A 21,620-nucleotide genomic window follows, 5' to 3' on the forward strand; every position below is an offset into this window, starting at 1 on the left:
CATAGAAAGAAAAATAAAAAAAAAGTTATGGGTCTTGGGAAGCAGCAATGCAAAAACATTTTTTTCTTGCAAAAAAGTAGTAAAATGTAAAAATATATATATATATATATATATATATATATATATATATATATATATATATATATATATGTATTTGGTATCACTGTAATCATACTAACCCGGTGAATAAAGATATGTTATTTATACCGAAAAATGAACGCCATAAAATTTATAATGTAAAAACGCAATGGCAGTATTGCTGTTTTTCCCATCTCCCTCCCAGGAAGAGTTAATAAAAGTTAATCAAAGTTATTTGTACCCCAAAATGGCACCATTAAAAACTACAACTTGTTCCGCAAAAAAAAAAAAAAAAACCTCAAAGCTATATTGACGGAAAAATAAAAAAAAAGTTATAGCTCTTGGAACGCGACGATGAAAAAAAGGAAGAAAAACGCTTGGTCAGTAAGGCCCAAAACAGGCTGGTCACTAAGGGGTTAATGGTTGTGTGTTAAGTTACTTTGAGGGCACAGCAAATTTACACTGTTATACAAGCCGTACACTATTACTTTACATTGTATCAAAGGGTCATATCTTCAGTGTTGTCCCACGAAAATATAAAATAATTTACAAAAATGTGAGCTACTGTTTTTCTTGCAAGGTAAGTTTCCTGCTCTAAATAGTAGCCTTCAGTAGGTAATTAGCAAGGAGCGGAATTCATAAATATTAGTAAAATGTAGTCCATGTGACGGATACTAGATTGTCAATGAATTTGGTGAAAAGGGAACTCTCTATCTGAGAAGTGAAGAAGCTACTTGTGGTATAATTTGACAGATTTGTACATTTTTTACGCCTTATGTTTTTGTGTTCTGGATAACATTTGCTTGTTTTTCTCCAGGGAAACGCAGATGTGTATTTTAAAACTATTTTCACAATGCTGAGGGCTTCATTCCACGTCCAAATCTAATAGCAGCGTGATACACTCTGGTATTCCATGATTCCAGATGAGATTTCTCAATCCCAGCCAGTAATACAATACAACACGTGTTGCAAACGTCTAGAACATTAAAATACTACTGCAAATAACTACACAAATCTGGAGACAGAAGGTGGAGTGCCCCACATCTGAGTGCAGTGTTTGTTCTGTGTGAATGATATTGTTTACTGGAGGGAAAAATGCTACATAAATGCCAAGGACAGCGGATGCTATGGTTTACCGACCGATCGAAATTCTAACTAATGAAAAAAAAAAACAGTCCATTTTATAGCAGACAAATGCTCTGGGTGATTTATTTCTAGTAGGCTGCGCTGGGGCTCTAACAAGGTGTACAGAAGGCTGCATTATTACAGCTTTTTCCTCTTTCTTGGTATATTTAATAATTTAGCACTCTGTGTGCACTAGGGCCCTTTTAAACTGGCCAAGGATCAAGCCAATTATTGGCAACAATGTCCAGGGTTCCACCCCTCCCCCAAGAGGCCAAAAAAAAAACAATAGAGTATTTATGTCCTCGCTCTTCCAGCAGCTCTTAGCAGCTGGTTATACAGGGCAGAATGTCCCCTGGACTTAAGGGAAGCACTCATTGGTTGTGCTTGTCACGTGGCCTGCATCAGCCAATAAGGAGCTTCCTTTTAGTGCAAAGGGAGGAAGCAACAGCAGGAAGGCAGAGCTTGATTGTTTGAATATGCAGTAGATGTGTGCAGTGTACATACAGATAGTTTGTGGATGTGTCATGCATCTGGAGTGTACAGATGAAACTCGAAAAATTTGAATATCGCGCAAAGTTCATTTATTTCAGTATTACAACTTAAAAGGTGAAACTAACATATGAGATAGACTCATTACATGTAAAGCGAGATATTTCAATCCTTTGTTTGTTATAATTTGGATGATTATGGCTTACAGTTTATGAAACCCCAAAGTCACAATTTTGAGGTACCCTTTGCTCAGGGGGTATGGATTAATTAGCTGACTAGAGTGTGACACTTTGAGCCTAGAATATTGAACCTTTTCACAAAATTCTAATTTTAAGTTGCATTACTAAAATATCGGTAGTTAGTCTTACCGGTAACGTTCTTTCCAGGAGTCCAACATGACAGCACATGGGAGGATGTCCAATCCAATCTCTGTAGGGACAGGAAGTGAAACAGGTTAAAAGCCCCCCCCCCCCCCCCTTCCCTCCGATCTCCAGTGTCTTCTAAATTACTACACCGGATGGATACAACACAATTTTATTACTAATATGATAAGCAATGTTAACATCACACTGAATCACATATTAGGGAGGGAAATAGGAGTGCTGTCATGTTGGACTCCTGGAAAGAACGTTACCGGTAAGACTAACTGCCGATTTCCAGGACGTCCCCCATGACAGCACATGGGAAAGTTACCAACTTAGCCATCAGGGAGGGACCACAGCCTGTAGAACCTTACGCCCAAAGGAAAGCTGACGATTGGACGGCAGGTTCAACCTGTAATGTTTACAAAAGGTGTTATAACTTGTCCAGGTGGCTGCCTGACAAATCTGATCTATAGAGGCGTTCGCCTTCTCCGCCCAGGAAGCTGCGACCGCCCTAGTAGAATGTGCCCTGATAGAGATAGGACAGGGACTATCTTGAAGACGATATGCTTCCACAATTGTTGACTTGATCCACTGTGTCAGAGTCCTCTTAGTCACTTTCTTCCCTCTTCCTGCTTTACCAAATTGTACAAAGAGGTTTGAGTCCTTCCTATCAGGTTCTGTTCGGCGAAGGTATTCAAGGACTGCCCGACGGACGTCCAGGCAATGGAATTTTTCCTCTTCTGGATCACTAGGAGAGGCGTAAAAAGAAGGTAAGAATATTTATTGTTCCCTATGGAAAGTAGAGACGACCTTAGGGAGGAACCCTGGGTCTAGCTGAAGAATTATTCGATCCGGGCAGACCCTTAAGAAAGGTTCCTTTATGGATAAGGCCTGAAGTTCACCAATTCTGCGTGCTGAAGTGATGGCTACCAAGAAGGCCGTCTTCCAGGCGAGTAATTTTAACGGAATGGTGTCCAAGGGTTCAAAAGGCACCTTACAGAGGGTATCTAGAACTATAGATAAGTCCCAAGGAGGAACAGTCTGTCTCAGAGTGGGTCTTAGTCTGGATATAGCCTTTACGAACCTTTTTATCCAACGATGCTCAGCCAGCGGGTAGTCCAGGAAGGATGACAAGGCTGATATCTGCACCATGATCGTGCTAGGGCGTAGCCCTAGGTCAAAGCCCCTCTGTAGAAAGTCAAGAATCTGCGTGATGGAAGGAGTTGACCTGGACGGATGTGTATCAGCCAGCCAGGAATTAAATCTGCTCCAGATTTTCCTATAAATAGCATTTGTCACTGGTTTCCTACTTTTTTGTAATGTGGAGATTACAGCATGTGACAAACCCTGCCTGCTCAGCATTCTCCTTTCAGGATCCAGGCTTTCAGATTCAACTTCTCCAGATTCGGGTGGAGAAGAGACCCCTGAGTGAGAAGGTCTGGTCTCAGAGGGAGTGATATTGGTTCTTCTACCCTTAGTCTGTCTAACAGGGGATACCAGCTCCTCTTCGGCCAGGCTGGACCTATGAAAATGAACTTCCCCGAGCTCTCGCTGATCTTCCTCAAGGTGGCCGGGATAAGCGGGATTGGCGGGAAGGTATATGCTAGATCCATGTCCCATGGTTTTGACATGGCATCTATGCCTCGAGGATCTCCGCTGGGATCTAGGGAAAAGAACTGAGACGACTGGTCGTTTTCTTTGGAGGCCAGAAGGCCCACCTGGGGGTACCCCCATTTCCTGCAGATCTGATGAAAGACTTGCCTGTTCAGCATCCATTCTCCCGGATGGAATCTTCTTCTGCTCAGGTAGTCTGCTGTAACGTTGTCCTTCCCTCTGATGTGGAGGGCTGAGATAGATAGGATATTTTTCTGAGCCCAAAGAAAGATCTTTTCTGCGACCTCCTGAAGACCTGGGTTCTGAGTTCCCCCTTGATGCCTTATATAGCAGACTGTAGTTATATTGTCTGATAGAACTTGAACGTGATTCCCTCTTAAGCGAAGTTCTGCTGCTTGAAGAGACTTTAGTACCGCCATTAATTCCCTTACGTTTGAGGAACGCTGACTCTCTGCCTGGGACCATGAACCCTGAAAGAAAAGATCTTCTATGTGTGAACCCCAACCGGACATGCTGGCATCGGTTACAACAGTCAAACAAGGTCTTCTCAACCAGTGAACCCCTCTCTGCAGGTTGGCGGGAGTTATCCACCAGTTCAAGGACTCTTTTATGGACATTGGAATCCTGATTTTCTTGTCTAGAGACCACTGGTCCTTGTCCCACTTGGTGAGAACTAGACTCGAGTGGATCTGGGACCACTGGACCATCTGTATACAGGATGTCATCAAGCCTAGTATCCGCATAGCCTCTCTGATGGAGCAGAGGTTTCTTCTTTGGAAAGAGGATACTTCTGCTATAAAAGCGTCGCGTTTTGCTTCTGGAAGAAAGGACATCTGTCTCCGGGAGTCCAAGAGGGTGCCTAGAAAGATCTTCCTTTCGCTCATGCAGAGATCTGATTTCTCTAGGTTGATTATCCAACCTAAATCTTGTAGAACCCGTAACGTCGTCTGCAGATGGTTCCGCAGAAGGACCTCTGAGGATGCTGTCAGGAGGAAGTCGTCTAAGTACGGGACTATTGTTATTCCCTGTTGTCTCAGGAAAGCCATTATCTCTACTATTAGTTTCGTAAAGATGCGTGGAGCACTTGAAATCCCGAATGGAAGACATTGGAACTGGAAGTGATGAACTATGCCGTCTAACGTCACCGCGAACCTGAGGAACTGATGATGGCTTGAATGTATGGGGACATGATAGTAGGCATCTGAGATCGATGGTGCACATCAATGCCCCTGCTGGAATCAGTGGAACCATTGAACGTATCGATTCCATCTTGAACCTGAAATATTGAATCCATCTGTTCAGGAACTTCAGGTTTATGATAGTTCTTAGAGAACAGTCTGTTTTTTTTTACCCAGAACAGTTTGGAGTAGTGGCCTCTGCCCCGTTGGGGTCTTGGAACAGGAACTATTGCTTCCATTGCGCAAAGTTTCTCCAAGTCCTGAACCATCTGGTTCTTTAGTGACGGAGACTGGGGAGTGGTAACACAGAATCTCTGAGGGGGAGGACGACAGAACTCTATTTTGTACCCCTCTCATACAGTCCGAAGTACCCAGGGGTTCTGAGTTACTAGAGACCATTGATGACTGAAGAACCAAAGTCTCCCCCCCACTGGTCTGGCGTCATTTATTCTGATAAGAGGAGGTGTTGGGTTTGAGAAGGAACCCCCTCCCCTTTCCACCTTTGGGGTAGCTCCACCTGCCCGACTTGCCTTTCCCTCTACCTGAAAAATTCTGTGTCTGTCCCTGGCCAGAATCCTTCCGAAAGGACTGAGTCTTCTTAGGTCTCTCCTCCGGAAAGCCTTTATTCTTGTCCGCGGCACTCTCAAGGATTGTATCTAGGACTGGGCCAAACACATGTGAACCTGAGAAAGGGATCGAACAGAGCTTATTCTTTGAAGCTACGTCCCCTGACCAGCTTCTTAGCCAAAGGGCCCTTCTAGCAGTATTCGCCAGGGTGCTGTTTCTAGCTGAAATTCTAATGGATTCGGCCGAAGCGTCCGCCAGATAGGCCGTAGCCATCCTAAGAAGGGGAATGGATTCTAAGATGTCCTCCCTTGGGGTTTTTAGTCTAAGGTGGTTCTCCAGCTGATTCAGCCATAGCCCCATAGACCTGGCTACCGAGGTGGCAGTAATATTGACATTAATAAGAGTAGACGAACACTCCCAGGCCTTCTTAAGTAGACCCTCCGTCTTTCTATCCATAGGGTCCTTTAAGTTTGAGGAATCCTCAAAGGGGATAGAGGTCTTTTTTGTGACCTTAGCCACCTGAATGTCTATCTTGGGAATTTCATCCCATAGTTTAGTATCCTCAGGATTAAAAATCAGCCGATTTTTTAATTCCCTAGGCATAACTAATTTCTTTTCGGCCTCCCTCCATTCCTCCAGAATTATCTCTTTCAGATGGGAATTTACTGGGAAAAGGCGGGTCTTTTTTGCCCCTAACCCCCCGAACATCTCGTCCTGAACGGATATGGGGGGGCTAGCTTCCTCTACTTGCATGGTATCTCTAACCGCATGGAGGAGGGCGTCTAGGTCTTCAGTAGAAAATAAAAATCTTTTAGGGTGGTCTGAAGAACCAGAAGCAGAGATGGTGTCTTCCTCAATCTCTCCGTCCGAGACTACCTGATTATCAGAATCAGAGTCCTCCTGAGTCCTCCTTCTTTTTGGGGGAGGGGAGTCAGGTTGAGAGGGAGGTGGCGGAGGGTTTAGAGAAGAAACCGTAGCCTGTACTTCTTCACGAACGATATTCCTAAGTTCTGTGAGAAAGGACGGCTGCTCCTCCTTCATTAACCTAGCAATACACTCGGCACATAACTGCTTCTTGTAAGATATATGCATCTTCTCCCCGCAAGTCGCACATTTTCTCGGTCTCCTTTTGGGATCTTGGAGAGCCGACTGCCCTGAACTTTTTTTATCCTAGGAAAAAAATCTGAGAAACCGTGCTCAATGACTGGGGAGATTACACCAAGGTATACCGGATTAAGGACACTTACATGGGCTGCAGCAGAGGGGTCAGACACAATCTCGGATTTGGCTGATGCTTGGGGCTCCATGGTGGCTAAGCAAACACACAGCTCAAAAACTTCCCCACTGGGGCTTAACTCCACCTCTGCTGCCGCGCTGCTCCGATCTTATAAGGGGGGCTCAACCCCCCAGGGGGAGGGAGTCAACCCCTGAGCGCGAGACCAGGCTTCCGGGTCTCCAGCGCTTGTGCTGGGCGCCGCCATCTTGTTTCCGGCTTGACCCGGAAGTGACGTCCTAGTCGCGTCACGAGATGTGCGACGCCGCCGCCAGGACCGCGCCGCTGAGCCCAGAGCTCCCGGAGGAGAAGCAGCATCAGCGTCCCGCCTGCCGCCGTCCAAGGCAGGCCGGGACAAGCTGGAGAACCCCCGAAGGGGGAGCTAGCGGGGCCGAATGGGACGCCGCCCGACCTGGCCTGAGAGGGGAGTGCAGGACCCCCGACCCGACCTGGCCCCCGGTGCCTAGGTAAGCACGCCGACTTCTAAGAGAAATCCTGCTTCACTTGCCCATCCCTGTAGGGACAGGAAGACACTGGAGATCGGAGGGAAGGGGGGGGGGGGCTTTTAACCGGTTTCACTTCCTGTCCCTACAGAGATTGGATTGGACATTCTCCCATGTGCTGTCATGGGGGACGTCCTGGAAAAATGAACTTTTGCACGATATTCTAATTTTTCAAGTTTCACCTGTATATACAGAAAATGTGTGCGTGTGTCTGGAGTGTATATAGAGAAAGTGTGTGCGTGTATCATGTGCCTGGAGCGTATATGTCAAGTGTGTGAAGTATGTGCAGAGTGTGTTTGCATGTATTATGTAACTGGGTGTATGCAGAGCATGTGCATATGAGTTATGTGTCTAGAGTGTATGCAGATAGTGTGTCCATGCGTTACGTGTCTGGCGTGTATACAGAGTGTCTGTGCATGTGTGTGATATGTTTATGGAATGTATACAGATAGTGTGTGTGTGTATTATGTGTCTGGCGAGTATATAGAGTGTGTGTGCATGTGTTACATGTCTGGAGTGTATACAGAGTGTGTGTGTGTGTGTTATGTGTCTGGAGTGTATACAGATAGTGTGTACATGTGTTATGTGTCTGGAGTGTATACAGATAGTGTGTACATGTGTTACGTGTCTGGAGTATATGCAGAGTGTGGGTGACTGCAGAGTATGTGAATAGAGGGCATTGTATACAAATCAACAAAAACATTTATATCTAGCACTCATTCAGGAATGAAGAGTAAAATTCAAGTTTTTTTATCCATATTAAAACACGTGATAAAGCAGGACATCCTAGAATACACGTGCTTTAACCGTTTTTTCAGTTTGGAACGTGTATACATGTTCTTTATAACATAAATAAGATATTGGGGGAATTTATTAAAACTCAAGGGATGTTCACACGATAGATTTTGAGAACACACTGAATTTACTGTACTTCAGATGACTCCTCATGAACTCCATCCCTACAGAGATCATATTAAACTGTATTCAGGATCATAATCCCTGCCAAGTAGAGCAGAGAGGATGATGAGGCAGCTCTTTACCTCAGAGTTGTGAAGTAATTTGCCCTGCTGTGTGATTAGTGTACTAATAGGACGGTGGCCATTTTATTTTCCTTGCTAATTGCTCCATAGACAAGAGGAGCAATTAAAGGGGTTATCCAGGCTTGTACCATTGATGACCTATCTTCAGGATAGGTCATCAATATCAGATTGGCAGGGGTCCGACACCCTTCACCCCCGCCGATCATCTGTATGAGGAGACTGTGCACGCAGTGTGCACGTACAGTCTACCTTCTCTCTTCCTGTTCACCGCTGCTGTCTATGGCAAAGACCATAGACCGCAGCAGCGGACAGGAAGATGGCACGTGTGCCCTTTTAAGGGCTCCAACATCAAGAAGTCAAAAGCAGCATTCCCAATGCAAACATTGACTGCCTATCCACAAGATAAGTGCTAAATGTTAGCTCATTCATCATCTGACCACTGGTATAGTGACCCTGTAATCTGGTCCACTTTGTACAGAAAAGAGAAGAACATTCATGTACAGGACTCAGTGCTTTACAGCTGGCTATACACATTAAAATACGATGGCCTAACCCGCCATTTTCGAAATGATCAGCCAACCAACTAATGTGTATGTGGGTCTGTATATTCTCCTCATGAGAGCAGAAAACAAGACTGATCGTTTTGTTCGCAGGGAAATAAGGGGCATAACACATGCATGCTCAGCCGAGGCAGCTGATGGCTGATCCATTGTTTGGCCAATAATTAGGTCAGGTGTATGGCCAGATTAAGGGTAAGAGCCAAGCTAACATATCTGTGATCTAATACAAACCGGATTCCAAAAAAGTTGGGACACTATACAAATCGTGAATAAAAACTGAATGCAATGATGTGGAGGTGCCAACTTCTAATATTTTATTCAGAAGAGAACATAAATCACGGAACAAAAGTTTAAACTGAGAAAATGTACCATTTTAGGCTACTTTCACACTTGCGTTCAGAGCGGGTCCGTCTGATGTCTGCTCAGACGGATCCGCTCCTATAATGCAGACGTTTGTATCCGTTCAGAACGGATCCGTCTGCATTATAGTTTGAAAAAAGTTCTAAGTCTGAAAGTAGCCTGAACGGATCCGTCCAGACTTTACATTGAAAGTCAATGGGAGACGGATCCGTTCGAAGATTGAGCCATATTGTGTCATCTTCAAACGGATCTGTCCCCATTGACTTACATTGTAAGTTTGGACGGATCCGCTTGCCTCCGCACGGCCAGGCAGACACCCGAACGCTGCAAGCAGCGTTCAGGTGTCCGCTTGCTGAGCGGAGCGGAGGCTGAACGCCGCCAGACTGATGCATTTTGAGCGGATCCGCGTCCACTCAGAGTGCATTAGGGCTGGACGGATGCGTTCGGGGCCGCTTGTGAGCCCCTTCAAACGGAACTCACGAGCGGACACCCGAACGCAGGTGTGAAAGTAGCCTTAAAGGGAAAAATATGTTGAATCAGAATTTCATGGTGTCAACAAATCCCCAAAAAGTTGGGACAAGGCCATTTTCACCACTGTGTGGCATCTCCCCTTCTTCTTACAACACTCAACAGACGTCTGGGGACCGAGGAGACCAGTTTCTCAAGTTTAGAAATAGGAATGCTCTCCCATTCTTGTCTAATACAGGCCTCTAACTGTTCAATTGTCTTGGCCTTCTTTGTTGCACCTTCCTCTTTATGATACGCCAAATGTTCTCTATAGGTGAAAGATCTGCACTGCAGACTGGCCATTTCAATACCCGGATCCTTCTCCTACACAGCCATGATGTTGTGATTGATGCAGAATGTGGTCTGGCATTATCTTGTTGAAAAATGCAGGGTCTTCCCTGAAAGAGATGACGTCTGGATGGGAGCATATGTTGGTCTAGAACCTGAATATATTTTTCTGCATTGATGGTGCCTTTCCAGACATGCAAGCTGCCCATGCCACACGCACTCATACAACCCCATACCATCAGAGATGCAGGCTTCTGAACTGAGCGTTGATAACTTGGGTTGTCCTTGTCCTCTTTGGTCCGGATGACATGGCGTCCCAGATTTCCAAAAAGAACTTTGAATCGTGACTCGTCTGACCACAGAACAGTCTTCCATTTTGCCACACTCCATTTTAAATGATCCCTGGCCCAGTGAAAACGCCTGAGCTTGTGGATCTTGCTTAGAAATGGCTTCTTCTTTGCACTGTAGAGTTTCAGCTGGCAACAGCGGATGGCACGGTGGATTGTGTTTACTGACAATGGTTTCTGGAAGTATTCCTGAGCCCATTCTGTGATTTCCTTTACAGTAGCATTCCTGTTTGTGGTGCAGTGTCGTTTAAGGGCTCGGAGATCACGGGCATCCAGTATGGTTTTACGGCCTTGACCCTTACGCACAGAGATTGTTCCAGATTTCTCTGAATCTTCGGATGATGTTATGCACAGTTGATGATGATAGATGCAAAGTCTTTGCAATTTTTCGCTGGGTAACACCTTTCTGATATTGCTCCACTATCTTTCTGCGCAACATTGTGGGAATTGGTGATCCTCTACCCATCTTGGCTTCTGAGAGACACTGCCACTCTGAGAAGCTCTTTTTATACCCAATCATGTTGCCAATTGACCTAATTAGTGTTAATTGGTCTTCCAGCTCTTCGTTATGCTCAAATTTACTTTTTCCAGCCTCTTATTGCTACTTGTCCCAACTTTTTGGGGATTTGTTGACACCGTGAAAATTGGAATCAACGTATTTTTCCTTTAAAATGATACATTTACTCGGATTAAACGTTTGATCTGTCATCTACGTTCTATTACAAATAAAATATTGACATTTGCCATCTCCACATCATTGCATTCAGTTTTTATTCACAATTTGTTTAGTGTCCCAACTTTTTTGGAATCCGGTTTGTATATTATTTATCATGAGGATGCTTAAAGGGGTTGTCTCACTTCAGTAAGTTGCAATTATCATGCAGAGAAAGTTAATACAAGGCACTTACTAATGTATTGTTATTATCCATATTGCTTCCTTTGCTGGCTGGATTCATTTTTCCATCACATTATACACTGCTCGTTTCCATGGTTACGACCACCGTGCAATCCATCAGTGGTGTTCGCGCTTGCACACTATAGGAAAAAGTGCCCACCTCTCTGCTGACTGAGAAGGCGGGCGCGCACATAGGCTGGAGTTTTTTTTTTGTTTTTTTTAACAGTATGCAAGCCAAGCACAGCCAGCACTGCTGGATTGCAGGGTGGTCGTAACCATGGAAACGAAAGCAGTGTATAATGTGATGCAAAAATTAATCCAGCCAGCAAAATAAGCAACATGGATAATAACAATAAATTAGGAAGTGGCTTGTATTAACTTTCTCTACATAATAAATGCTATTTGCGCAAATGACAAAACCCCTTTAAGTTGAGAAGATCTCATTAATAGAGAAACCATCCATACTGTGTCTGGTCCTTTAGGCCCAAAATAATCTGTACCAGAACTGGTTAAAGGAGTTGCCAGCTTTTTTTTTTCTTTTTTTTTTATATATATATATTGATGACCAATCCTCAGTATAGATCATCAATATCAGATCGGCACCCCCACCGATCAGATGTTTGAAGAGACAGTACAAGTGCTGCCACAGTTTCTAGAAAATGTCACCTTAAATGACACTTACTTGCAGCCCTGGTTGCTCCCAGAATAATGGGGCAGATCCTCTGATTTGTACAAAGGAGGAAACATCATCATCCACATAGATTGTCTGTAAAGAGATAAAACTAAATTATCACATATATATGATTAAAGGGGTTGTCCAGGTGTTTCATACTGATGACCTATCCTCAAGATAGATCATCATCAATATCAAGTCAACAGAGGTCCGACTCCTGGCACCCCTGATGATCAGCTGTTTGAGGAGGCCACAGAGCTCCTCTGAGCACTGCAGCCGACTCGCAGCTCACCATGGGAATGGGACTTAAGTACACATGGGCCATATGACCAACGGACGTGACATCAGTGGCCTAGAAAGACACCGCAGCACACACCAGAGTGCTGGGCCTCGTCAAACAGCTGATCAGTGGGGGTGCCAGGAGTTAGACCCCCCCACTGGTCAAATATTCATGGACTATTCATGGAAGATAGACGATCAATATGAAAATCTTGGACAACCCCTAATTTTAGTTATAATCAATTCACAATACATCTTTATTTTATTAAAATGCAAGAAACCTGACAATTGTCTACCCAAATTCTATCATCTCAATTCCGCTCACATACATGCAAGACATTTTACAAGAATAAAGACTGAACTAAAAAACATGTACTGGATATTTTTCTTTTAAAATGATTCTTCTTAGAAATTTACAACTGCAAATTTGAGATTCCATTTTTGAACCATTTGTAGAAAGCTGGTATTCATTATGAAATGTGACCCGACAGGTTACCGGCTACTGCATTCATGTAATGTATTCACTGACTAATGCTGGAATGCACTATTTTACACATCACAGCGATAACATTTTATGTCCTGTGTTTCTGCTATTTTTTGTGTGGCAGTCTTCACAAACAAACACTCAAATCTCTACAAACCAAAAAAAAATATTAAAATCTTGAAATTTGCATGCAGTGGTTTGGGCTAACAGCAGACTAGCTGAGCCCCAAGCTAGGAGGTCTGCTCTGAAGTTTAAAAAAACACTAAACCTTGTACCCAATGTTAGTCAGTCTTCAGCATTTTCTGCATGATCATGAAAGAAAGCCTTGTAGAAATCCTGCAGAGAACATGGCGGTATATCTCCTACTGGTCAGTTCCATCTTGGAGGTGGGCAGAGGCTGCATCTTACCTGATAGCCAGATATAGGACATTGAGGCCGCATGCACACGACTATATGTACAGTGGGGGAAATAATTATTTGACCCCTCACTGATTTTGTAAGTTTGTCCAATGACAAAGAAATGAAAAGTCTCAGAACAGTATCATTTCAATGGTAGGTTTATTGTAACAGTGGCAGATAGCACATCAAAAGGAAAATCGAAAAAATAACTTTAAATAAAAGATAGCAACTGATTTGCATTTCATTGAGTGAAATAAGTATTTGAACCCCTACCAACCATTAAGAGTTCTGGCTCCCACAGAGTGGTTAGACACTTCTACTCAATTAGTCACCCTCATTAAGGACACCTGTCTTAACTAGTCACCTGTATAAAAGACACCTGTCCACAGAATCAATCAATCAAGCAGACTCCAAACTCTCCAACATGGGAAAGACCAAAGAGCTGTCCAAGGATGTCAGAGACAAAATTGTAGACCTGCACAAGGCTGGAATGGGCTACAAAACCATTAGCAAGAAGCTGGGAGAGAAGGTGACAACTGTTGGTGCGATTGTTCGAAAATGGAAGGAGCACAAAATGAACATCAATCGACCTCGCTCTGGGGCTCCACGCAAGATCTCACCTCGTGGGGTGTCAATGGTTCTGAGAAAGGTGAAAAAGCATCCTAGAACTACACGGGAGGAGTTAGTTAATGACCTCAAATTAGCAGGGACCACAGTCACCAAGAAAACCATTGGAAACACATTACACCGCAATGGATTAAAATCCTGCAGGGCTCGCAAGGTCCCCCTGCTCAGGAAGGCACATGTGCAGGCCCGTCTGAAGTTTGCCAATGAACACCTGAATGATTCAGAGAGTGACTGGGAGAAGGTGCTGTGGTCTGATGAGACCAAAATAGAGCTCTTTGGCATTAACTCAACTCGCTGTGTTTGGAGGAAGAAAAATGCTGCCTATGACCCCCAAAACACCGTCCCCACCGTCAAGCATGGGGGTGGAAACATTTTGCTTTGGGGGTGTTTTTCTGCTAAGGGCACAGGACAACTTATTCGCATAAACGGGAAAATGGACGGAGCCATGTATCGTGAAATCCTGAGCGACAACCTCCTTCCCTCTGCCAGGAAACTGAAAATGGGTCGTGGATGGGTGTTCCAGCACGACAATGACCCAAAACATACAGCAAAGGCAACAAAGGAGTGGCTCAAGAAGAAGCACATTAAGGTCATGGAGTGGCCTAGTCAGTCTCCGGACCTTAATCCAATCGAAAACCTATGGAGGGAGCTCAAGCTCAGAGTTGCACACAGACAGCCTCGAAACCTTAGGGATTTAGAGATGATCTGCAAAGAGGAGTGGACCAACATTCCTCCTAAAATGTGCGCAAACTTGGTCATCAATTACAAGAAACGTTTGACCTCTGTGCTTGCAAACAAGGGTTTTTCCACCAAGTATTAAGTCTTTTTTTGTTAGAGGGTTCAAATACTTATTTCACTCAATGAAATGCAAATCAGTTGCTATCTTTTATTTAAAGTTATTTTTTCGATTTTCCTTTTGATGTGCTATCTGCCACTGTTACAATAAACCTACCATTGAAATGATACTGTTCTGAGACTTTTCATTTCTTTGTCATTGGACAAACTTACAAAATCAGTGAGGGGTCAAATAATTATTTCCCCCACTGTATGTGCATGCCGCATTTACCTAATAGAACTGCCTATTCTTGTCTGCAAAATGGACAAGAATAGGACAGGTTTTAAAATTTGCCGAACCGCTGCAGGAATGCGGACAGCACACAGATGACATCCGTGTGGTTCCGCATTATTTGCAGCCTCATAGAAATGAACAGGTCCGCGTGCAATCCACAGAAAAGCAGACCCAAAATACATGAGCCCTGGACTGGGACACACAGGAAAGGTTTCTGCATATTTTTCCTCAGATTTAATTCTACTTGATGTCTTGTATACCAAAACTGCACGCTATTAATATTGTGGTTCACAACTGCATCACTTTCTTCACAGCATCTGCTATAAACTCCGGCTTAGGCCACTTTGACACAGTCAGTGTTTGATCAGCGGGTCAAAAAACACAGAACAGGTGCAAATCTTTCCATTATACCTTATCTGTGTGCGCAGGCTTCACATCACTGACTAAACTGACTGTGAAAGCGCTTAGTTTGATTCATATCTTATATTGATGTTTGTATTGTCCGCAGTAAAAACCACAATGTCATGGTGTCCTACTATTAGTAAAGTCTGACCATGCCCCAATATTTGCAAGCAGATTCATTTACATAAAAACAGGAAAATTCATTTTACTAAATGGTTAATTTACAGGTTAACTCCACTTTTTAAACAACCTTTCAAAGTTTCAAGCTACAAATTAAGAGCTGTCGCCTCTCCTGACATGTCTGCTGTAGTAACTCCTTGCATTCCTCAAGTTATAAAAATTTTGGAGCATCTATTCTTATGACTATAGGATGTACCATTCCTTTATTATTTATTTCTTCCTTCTAGAAGTTATGAATGTATTACTAGCAGATTGCATTGAAGGTCCAGACAGGTGTTACCAGTTGGAGATGTGTTCCTGCAGTCTGACACACCCAACTGGTAACACCTAGCAATTCATAATTTCCAAGGAAACATAGGTGATGCCGAGTAGGAATATTTATATATGTTTCTGATGAGAAGGTATACATCATTAGCAAAACACAACAAAAACAATATCAAAATACGCAATATAACATAGGGTGGGAACTCCCAGTTCCGTTGTGGAGGGTAAATGGAAACTCCAATTACCGGTAAGTGTAATTATCTTTCCCTTATGCCTCCCCAACCGCACTAAGCAGGAGGATTAGCAAAGAAAACAACAATTAGGGAGGGACCACGGCAGATAAGGCTTTACGACCGAAGGAAAGGTCCCTATTTGAGACAACATCTAGTCTGTAATTTTTAAAGAAAGTGGACCAGGTGGCAGCCTGACAAATCTGAGGCAAGGAAGCAGAGGCACCTTATGCCCAGGAGGTTGATATAGCTCTTGTTCAGGGATGCTAAACCTGCGGCCCCCAGCGGTTGTAAAACTACAACTCCCACCATGCCCTTCTGTAGACTGATAGCTGTAAGCTGTTCGGATATGCTGGGAGTTGTAGTTTTGCAACAGCTGGAGGGCCGCAGGTTGAGCATGTCTGCTCTTGTTGAATGAGCTTTCAGATTCAACGGAGGGGGGACACCCTTTTCCCTGTAAGCCATGGCAATAGTCATTTTAATCCAACAGGAGATAGTCAATTGTGAAGCCCCCTGACCTTTGTTCTGCCCTGCATACTGAATTAAAAGGCGATCCAACTTTCTTATTTGTCTAGTACCTTCGAGGTAGGCCAACGCATCTCTTGACGTCTAAGGCTACTTTCACATTAGCGTTTTCAATTCCACTATAGAGATCCATCACAGGATCTCAATAGCGGAAGAAAACGCTTCAGTTTTATCCCCATTCATTGTCAATGGGGACAAAACTGAACTGAATGAAACGCACCAAAATGCATTCCGTTAGGCTGCGCTCCCGTCGCGGACAAAATAACGCTGCAAGCGGCGTTTTTCTGTCCTTGATGTGGTGCGGAGCAAATCGGATACGTCCTGACACACAATGTAAGTCAATGGTGACGGATCAGTTTTCTCTGACACAATAGAAAATGGATCCGTCCCTCATTGACTTTCAATGGTGTTCATGACGGATCCGTCATGGCTATAAAGGACCTAATACAATCGAATCCGTTCATGACGGATGCATGCGGTTGTATTATGGTAACGGAAGCGTTTTTGCAGATCCATGACGGATCTGCAAAAAACGCTAATGTGAAAGTAGCCCAAGTTGTGGAATCTAATTTCTCAGTCGGACTTAGGCCTCATGCACACGACCGTTGTGTGCATCCGTGGCCGTTGTTCCGTTTTCCGTGATTTTCTGCGGACCATGACTTTCAATGGGTCCGTTGAAAACTCGGAAAATGCACCGTTGTTCATCCGCGGCCGTGATCCGTGTTTCCTGTCCATCAAAAAAATACGACCTGTCCTATTTTTTTGATGGACAATGGTTCACGGACCCATTCAAGTCAATGGGTCCGTGAAAAAACACGGATGCACACAAGATTGGCATCCGCGTCCATGGGCTACTTTCACACAGACGGATCCGCAGATCCGTCTGCATAAAAGCTTTTTCAAAGCTGAGTTTTCATTTCGTGAAAACTCAGATCCGACAATATATTCTGATACAGAGGCGTTCCCATAGTGATGGGGACGCTTCAAGTTAGAATATACTACGAACTGTGTACATGACTGCCCCCTGCTGCCTGGCAGCACCCGATCTCTTACAGGGGGCTGTGACCCGCACAATTAACCCCTCCGGTGCCGCACCTGAGGGGTTAATTGTGCGTATCATAGCCCCCTGTAAGAGATCAGGTGGTGCCAGGCAGGAGGGGGCAAACCTCTCTCCCTCCCCAGTTTTAAATTCATTGGTGGCCAGTGCGGCCCCCCTCCCTCTCCTGTATTACTGTACATTTATTGGTGGCCAGTGGGCCCCCCTCCCTCCCCTCCCTCCCCCGTATTACTGTACATTCATTGGTGGCCAGTGGGCCCTCCCTCCCCCTCCTAATTAAAATCCCCCCCTATCATTGGTGGCAGCGGAGAGTTACGATCGGAGTCCCAGTTTAATCGCTGGGACTCCGATCGGTAACCATGGCAACCAGGACGCTACTGCAGTCCTGGTTGCCATGGTTACTTAGCAATTTTTAGAAGCATTATACTTACCTGCGATGTCTGTGACCGGCCAGGCGCTCCTCCTACTGGTAAGTGACAGGTCTGTGCTATGAGCAATGTGCCGCACAGACCTTTCACTTACCAGTAGGAGGAGCGCCCGGCCGGTCACAGACAGCGAAGGTAAGTATAATGCTTGTAAAATTGCTAACTAACCATGGTTACCGATCAGAGTCCCAGCGATTAAACTGGGACTCCGATCGGAACTCTCCGCTGCCACCAATGATGGGGGGGGGGGCCCACTGGCCACCAATGAATGTACAGTAATACAGGGGAGGGAGGGGGGGCCGCACTGGCCACCAATGAATTTAAAACTGGGGAGGGAGGGGGTGTGCCCCCTACTGCCTGGCAGCACCTGATCTCTTACAGGGGGCTATGATACACACAATTAACCCCTCAGGTACGGCACCCGAGGGTTTAATTGTGCGGATCACAGCCCCCTGTAAGAGATCGGGTGCTGCCAGGCAGCAGGGGGCAGTCATGTACACAGTTCGTAGTATATTCTAACTTGAAGCGTCCCCATCACTATGGGAAAGCCTCTGTTTTAGAATATACTGTCGGATACTGTCACGATCTAACTCAAATCCGATGGTATATTCTAATATAGAGGCATTCCCATGGTGATGGGGACGCTTCAAGTTAAAATATACCATCGGATTGGAGAAAACTCCGATCCGATGGTATAATAGGGACTCCTGACTTTACATTGAAAGTCAATGGGGACGGATCCGTTTGCAATTGCACCATATTGTGTCAACGTCAAACGGATCCGTCCCCATTGACTTGCATTGTAAGTTAGGACGGATCCGTTTGGCTCCGCACGGCCAGGCGGACACCAAAATGACTTTTTTCCTGTCCGTGGATCCTCCAAAAATCAAGGAAGACCCACGGACGAAAAAACTGTCACAGAACAACGGAAATCCGTTTTGGGAACCGCTAAAAAAACGTCCGTGTGCATTAGGCCTTAGCCTGTGGGCAGAAAGAAGGTAATGAGATTTCTTGTTGGCAATTCAATTTTGTAAATAATTTGGCCAAAAAGGAAGGTACACGTTTTAAAATTATTCTGTCATCCAGGATGGTTAAATATGGTGGTCTACAAGATAAAGCCTGGATCTCCCCCACTCTCCTAGCCGAGGTAATAGCAATCAGGAAAGCCATTTTTTAGGAAGAGTAACCTAAGAGGGATCTCATTAAGAGGTTCAAAAGGAGGATCAATGAGTACCAAGAGCACCAGATTAAGGTCCAAAAGAGGTAAAGTGGATCTAACTGCTGGATTTGATCTATAAGCTCCCTCAAAAAACCGTATGACTAAACCAATTTCAGTCAACTTAACATCCATGAAGGCGCTAAGGGCTGCCACCTGGACCTTTAGGGTACTAACCCTTAATACATCTTCGAGGCCCTTCTGCAGGAAGTCCAGAATTATTTTAATGTCTGGAGATAAAGTGGGATTCCAAGAGTCCCCTGCAAAACAGAGGAAAGCATTCCAAGTTCTAAGATAAATTTTTGACATGATAAGTTTCCTACTCTTCAGTAGGGTATTGATGACTGTATCCGAAAGTCAGTTGGACCTTAAGATGGTTCGTTCAACATCCAGGCTGCTAGACTCAACTGTCGTACATCTGGATGCCGAGCCAGTCCTTATAGAAGGAGCTCCGGGATCTGTGTGAGCAACCATAAATTCCCCTTTGAGAGACTCGGCAGAAGTGGGAACCAAATAAGGAGCTATCAGAATCAAATCGGCAATTGTCTTTCATTACCTTTGTCAGAACCCTGGGAATCAGGGATATCGGGGGAAAGGCATACAACATCCCCACCAGCCATGGACCCGAAAATGCATCTACTCTGACTGGACTGTCCCTGTAGGATAGGGAATAGAACAGATCCACTTGCTCTTGAGGCAAAGATGTCCAATATTGGGGTCTCCCATCTGTTGCATAACTCGAGAAATATTTTCTTGTTTAAAGACCACTCTCCTGACTTTAGACTCCTTCTGCTCAGAAAACCTGCCAGGCTATTCGCTTTTCCTTTAAGACGATTCCAGCTCCTCTCTGCTTATTTATATAGGCTACTGTAGCCCTGTTGTCTGACAGAATTTTGACGTCCCTTCAACTGATAATTGGAAGAAAGGCTCTCAGGGCTAGAAAAAACGCTAAAAGTTCCTTTGAGTTTTAGGATAGCGGAAGGAGACTCGGACTCCAGACTGCCTGGTCTAGCTGATCCCCACAATGGGCCCCCCAGCGTCTGTTGTTATGATCATTTGATCTCCATTGAAGTCCCTGATTCAGATTGTCTGGATCTAAGTACCACTGTAGAGAACTCCTCACCTGAGTAGGAAGAGATAGATACTCTGTTGTTCAGGGAGAACTGGCTCTTGTTCCAGGCAGCTAAGAGAAAACCCTGCAAAACTGTTGAGGTCATTAGGCCCAGAACTACCATTATGTCTCTGAAGGACACTTTCAGATGTGACCTGAAAGTTGATATCCTTGATATTATGTCCTGCATCTTCTGATCCGATCCGGAAGAAAAGACTTCATAAGGGGAGAGTCCAGAAGAATTATTAGGAAAATCTTCCTGTTTCTGGGGGAGAAATCTGACTTCGCTAGATTTAGTTTCCAACCTAGGGACTGAAGGAAATCTCTGACTATTTGTAAATTCTTGAATAGAATTTCCAGAGAGTAGGCTGCAATAAGAAAATAGTCCATATATGGAATGAATAGGATCTCTTTTTGATGAAGAAATCCTGAAATCTCCGCCATGAGCTTCGTAAAAACTCTGGGGAGCGGATAACAGACCGAAAGGGAGGGCATGAAATTGAAAGTGAACCAGACAATTTTATAGGTAGACTGCAAAACGTAGATACTTCTGATGATCTTTGTGTATGGGGACATGGTAGTAAGCATCCGCCAAGTCCAGCGTTACCATATAACAGTCCTGGGGTATTAGGTTGATTGTTGGCGTGTAACAAGACGTATTGGCACTGCGTTTAACTTCCTCTGCTGAACAGGCAATGTGACATTTGCATATCGGGTGCAAACTACAGCAACCTGGCGGTGCTCAGCTCAAAAATAGTAAACATGTAAACATGCCAAACAAAGATAAACAGGCGACACTCACCAATCGGTGCAATTTTCTTTTATTAACTCCAGAGCTGAGTACATCAAAGCTGAATACATAGAGGTTGGATACATAAAAGCTGAGTACATTAGCGGCTGGGGGCGGACATACATTCATTCAGTGCAGTAACAGGATAATGTACTCAGCTTTTATGTATCCAGCTTTGATGTACTCCGCTCTGGAGGAAATAAAAGAAGAATATTGCACCGATTGGCGAGTGCCGCCTGTTTATCTTTATGTTTGGCATGATTGTTGGCTTGACCGTCTCCATCTTGAATTTTTTGTAAGTGGTATGTTTGTTGAGACCCTTCAGGTTTATTATGGCTCTGAATGTACCATTATTTTTTTTATTATTAGGAAAATTGGGGAATAAAATCCTTTCCCTCTCTGGTCTAATAGTATTGGAACAATGACTTCTTTTTCTAGTAATGTCAGAATCTGTGACTCTAGAAGATATCGTCTTTCTTCCTTTAGTTTTTTTGTTTAACAGGAACCTTTCTGGAGTTGGGGAGGGGGGGTAGAGAATTCTAGTGCAGCCATGATGAATTAAATCTAGAATCCAGGGGGATTTTTAAATATTTTCCGAGGCGGAAACAAATTTTCTTAACCTTCCCCACACCCGGTCCCTGGCATTGTTGATTGGGCTGTTTTGAAGACTTCTCCTGGTTAAACAGAAAACTCCTGCCTC

General features: G+C 44.4%; 1 protein-coding gene across 2 annotated transcripts in view; it reads right to left on the bottom strand.

Moving 5' to 3' along the window:
* The window catches only part of SYNJ2 (synaptojanin 2), a 287,057-nt gene that overhangs the window by 184,562 nt on the left and 80,875 nt on the right, over positions 1-21,620 (bottom strand). For both annotated transcript variants that reach the window (XM_040429362.1, XM_040429360.1), the window contains exon 5: positions 11,872-11,955. In XM_040429362.1, the coding sequence (XP_040285296.1) occupies positions 11,872-11,955 (84 nt within the window). The remainder of the gene's footprint in view (positions 1-11,871; positions 11,956-21,620) is intronic.

Source organism: Bufo bufo, chromosome 4 (assembly GCF_905171765.1).
Source record: "Bufo bufo chromosome 4, aBufBuf1.1, whole genome shotgun sequence".
Lineage (NCBI taxonomy): Eukaryota > Metazoa > Chordata > Amphibia > Anura > Bufonidae > Bufo > Bufo bufo.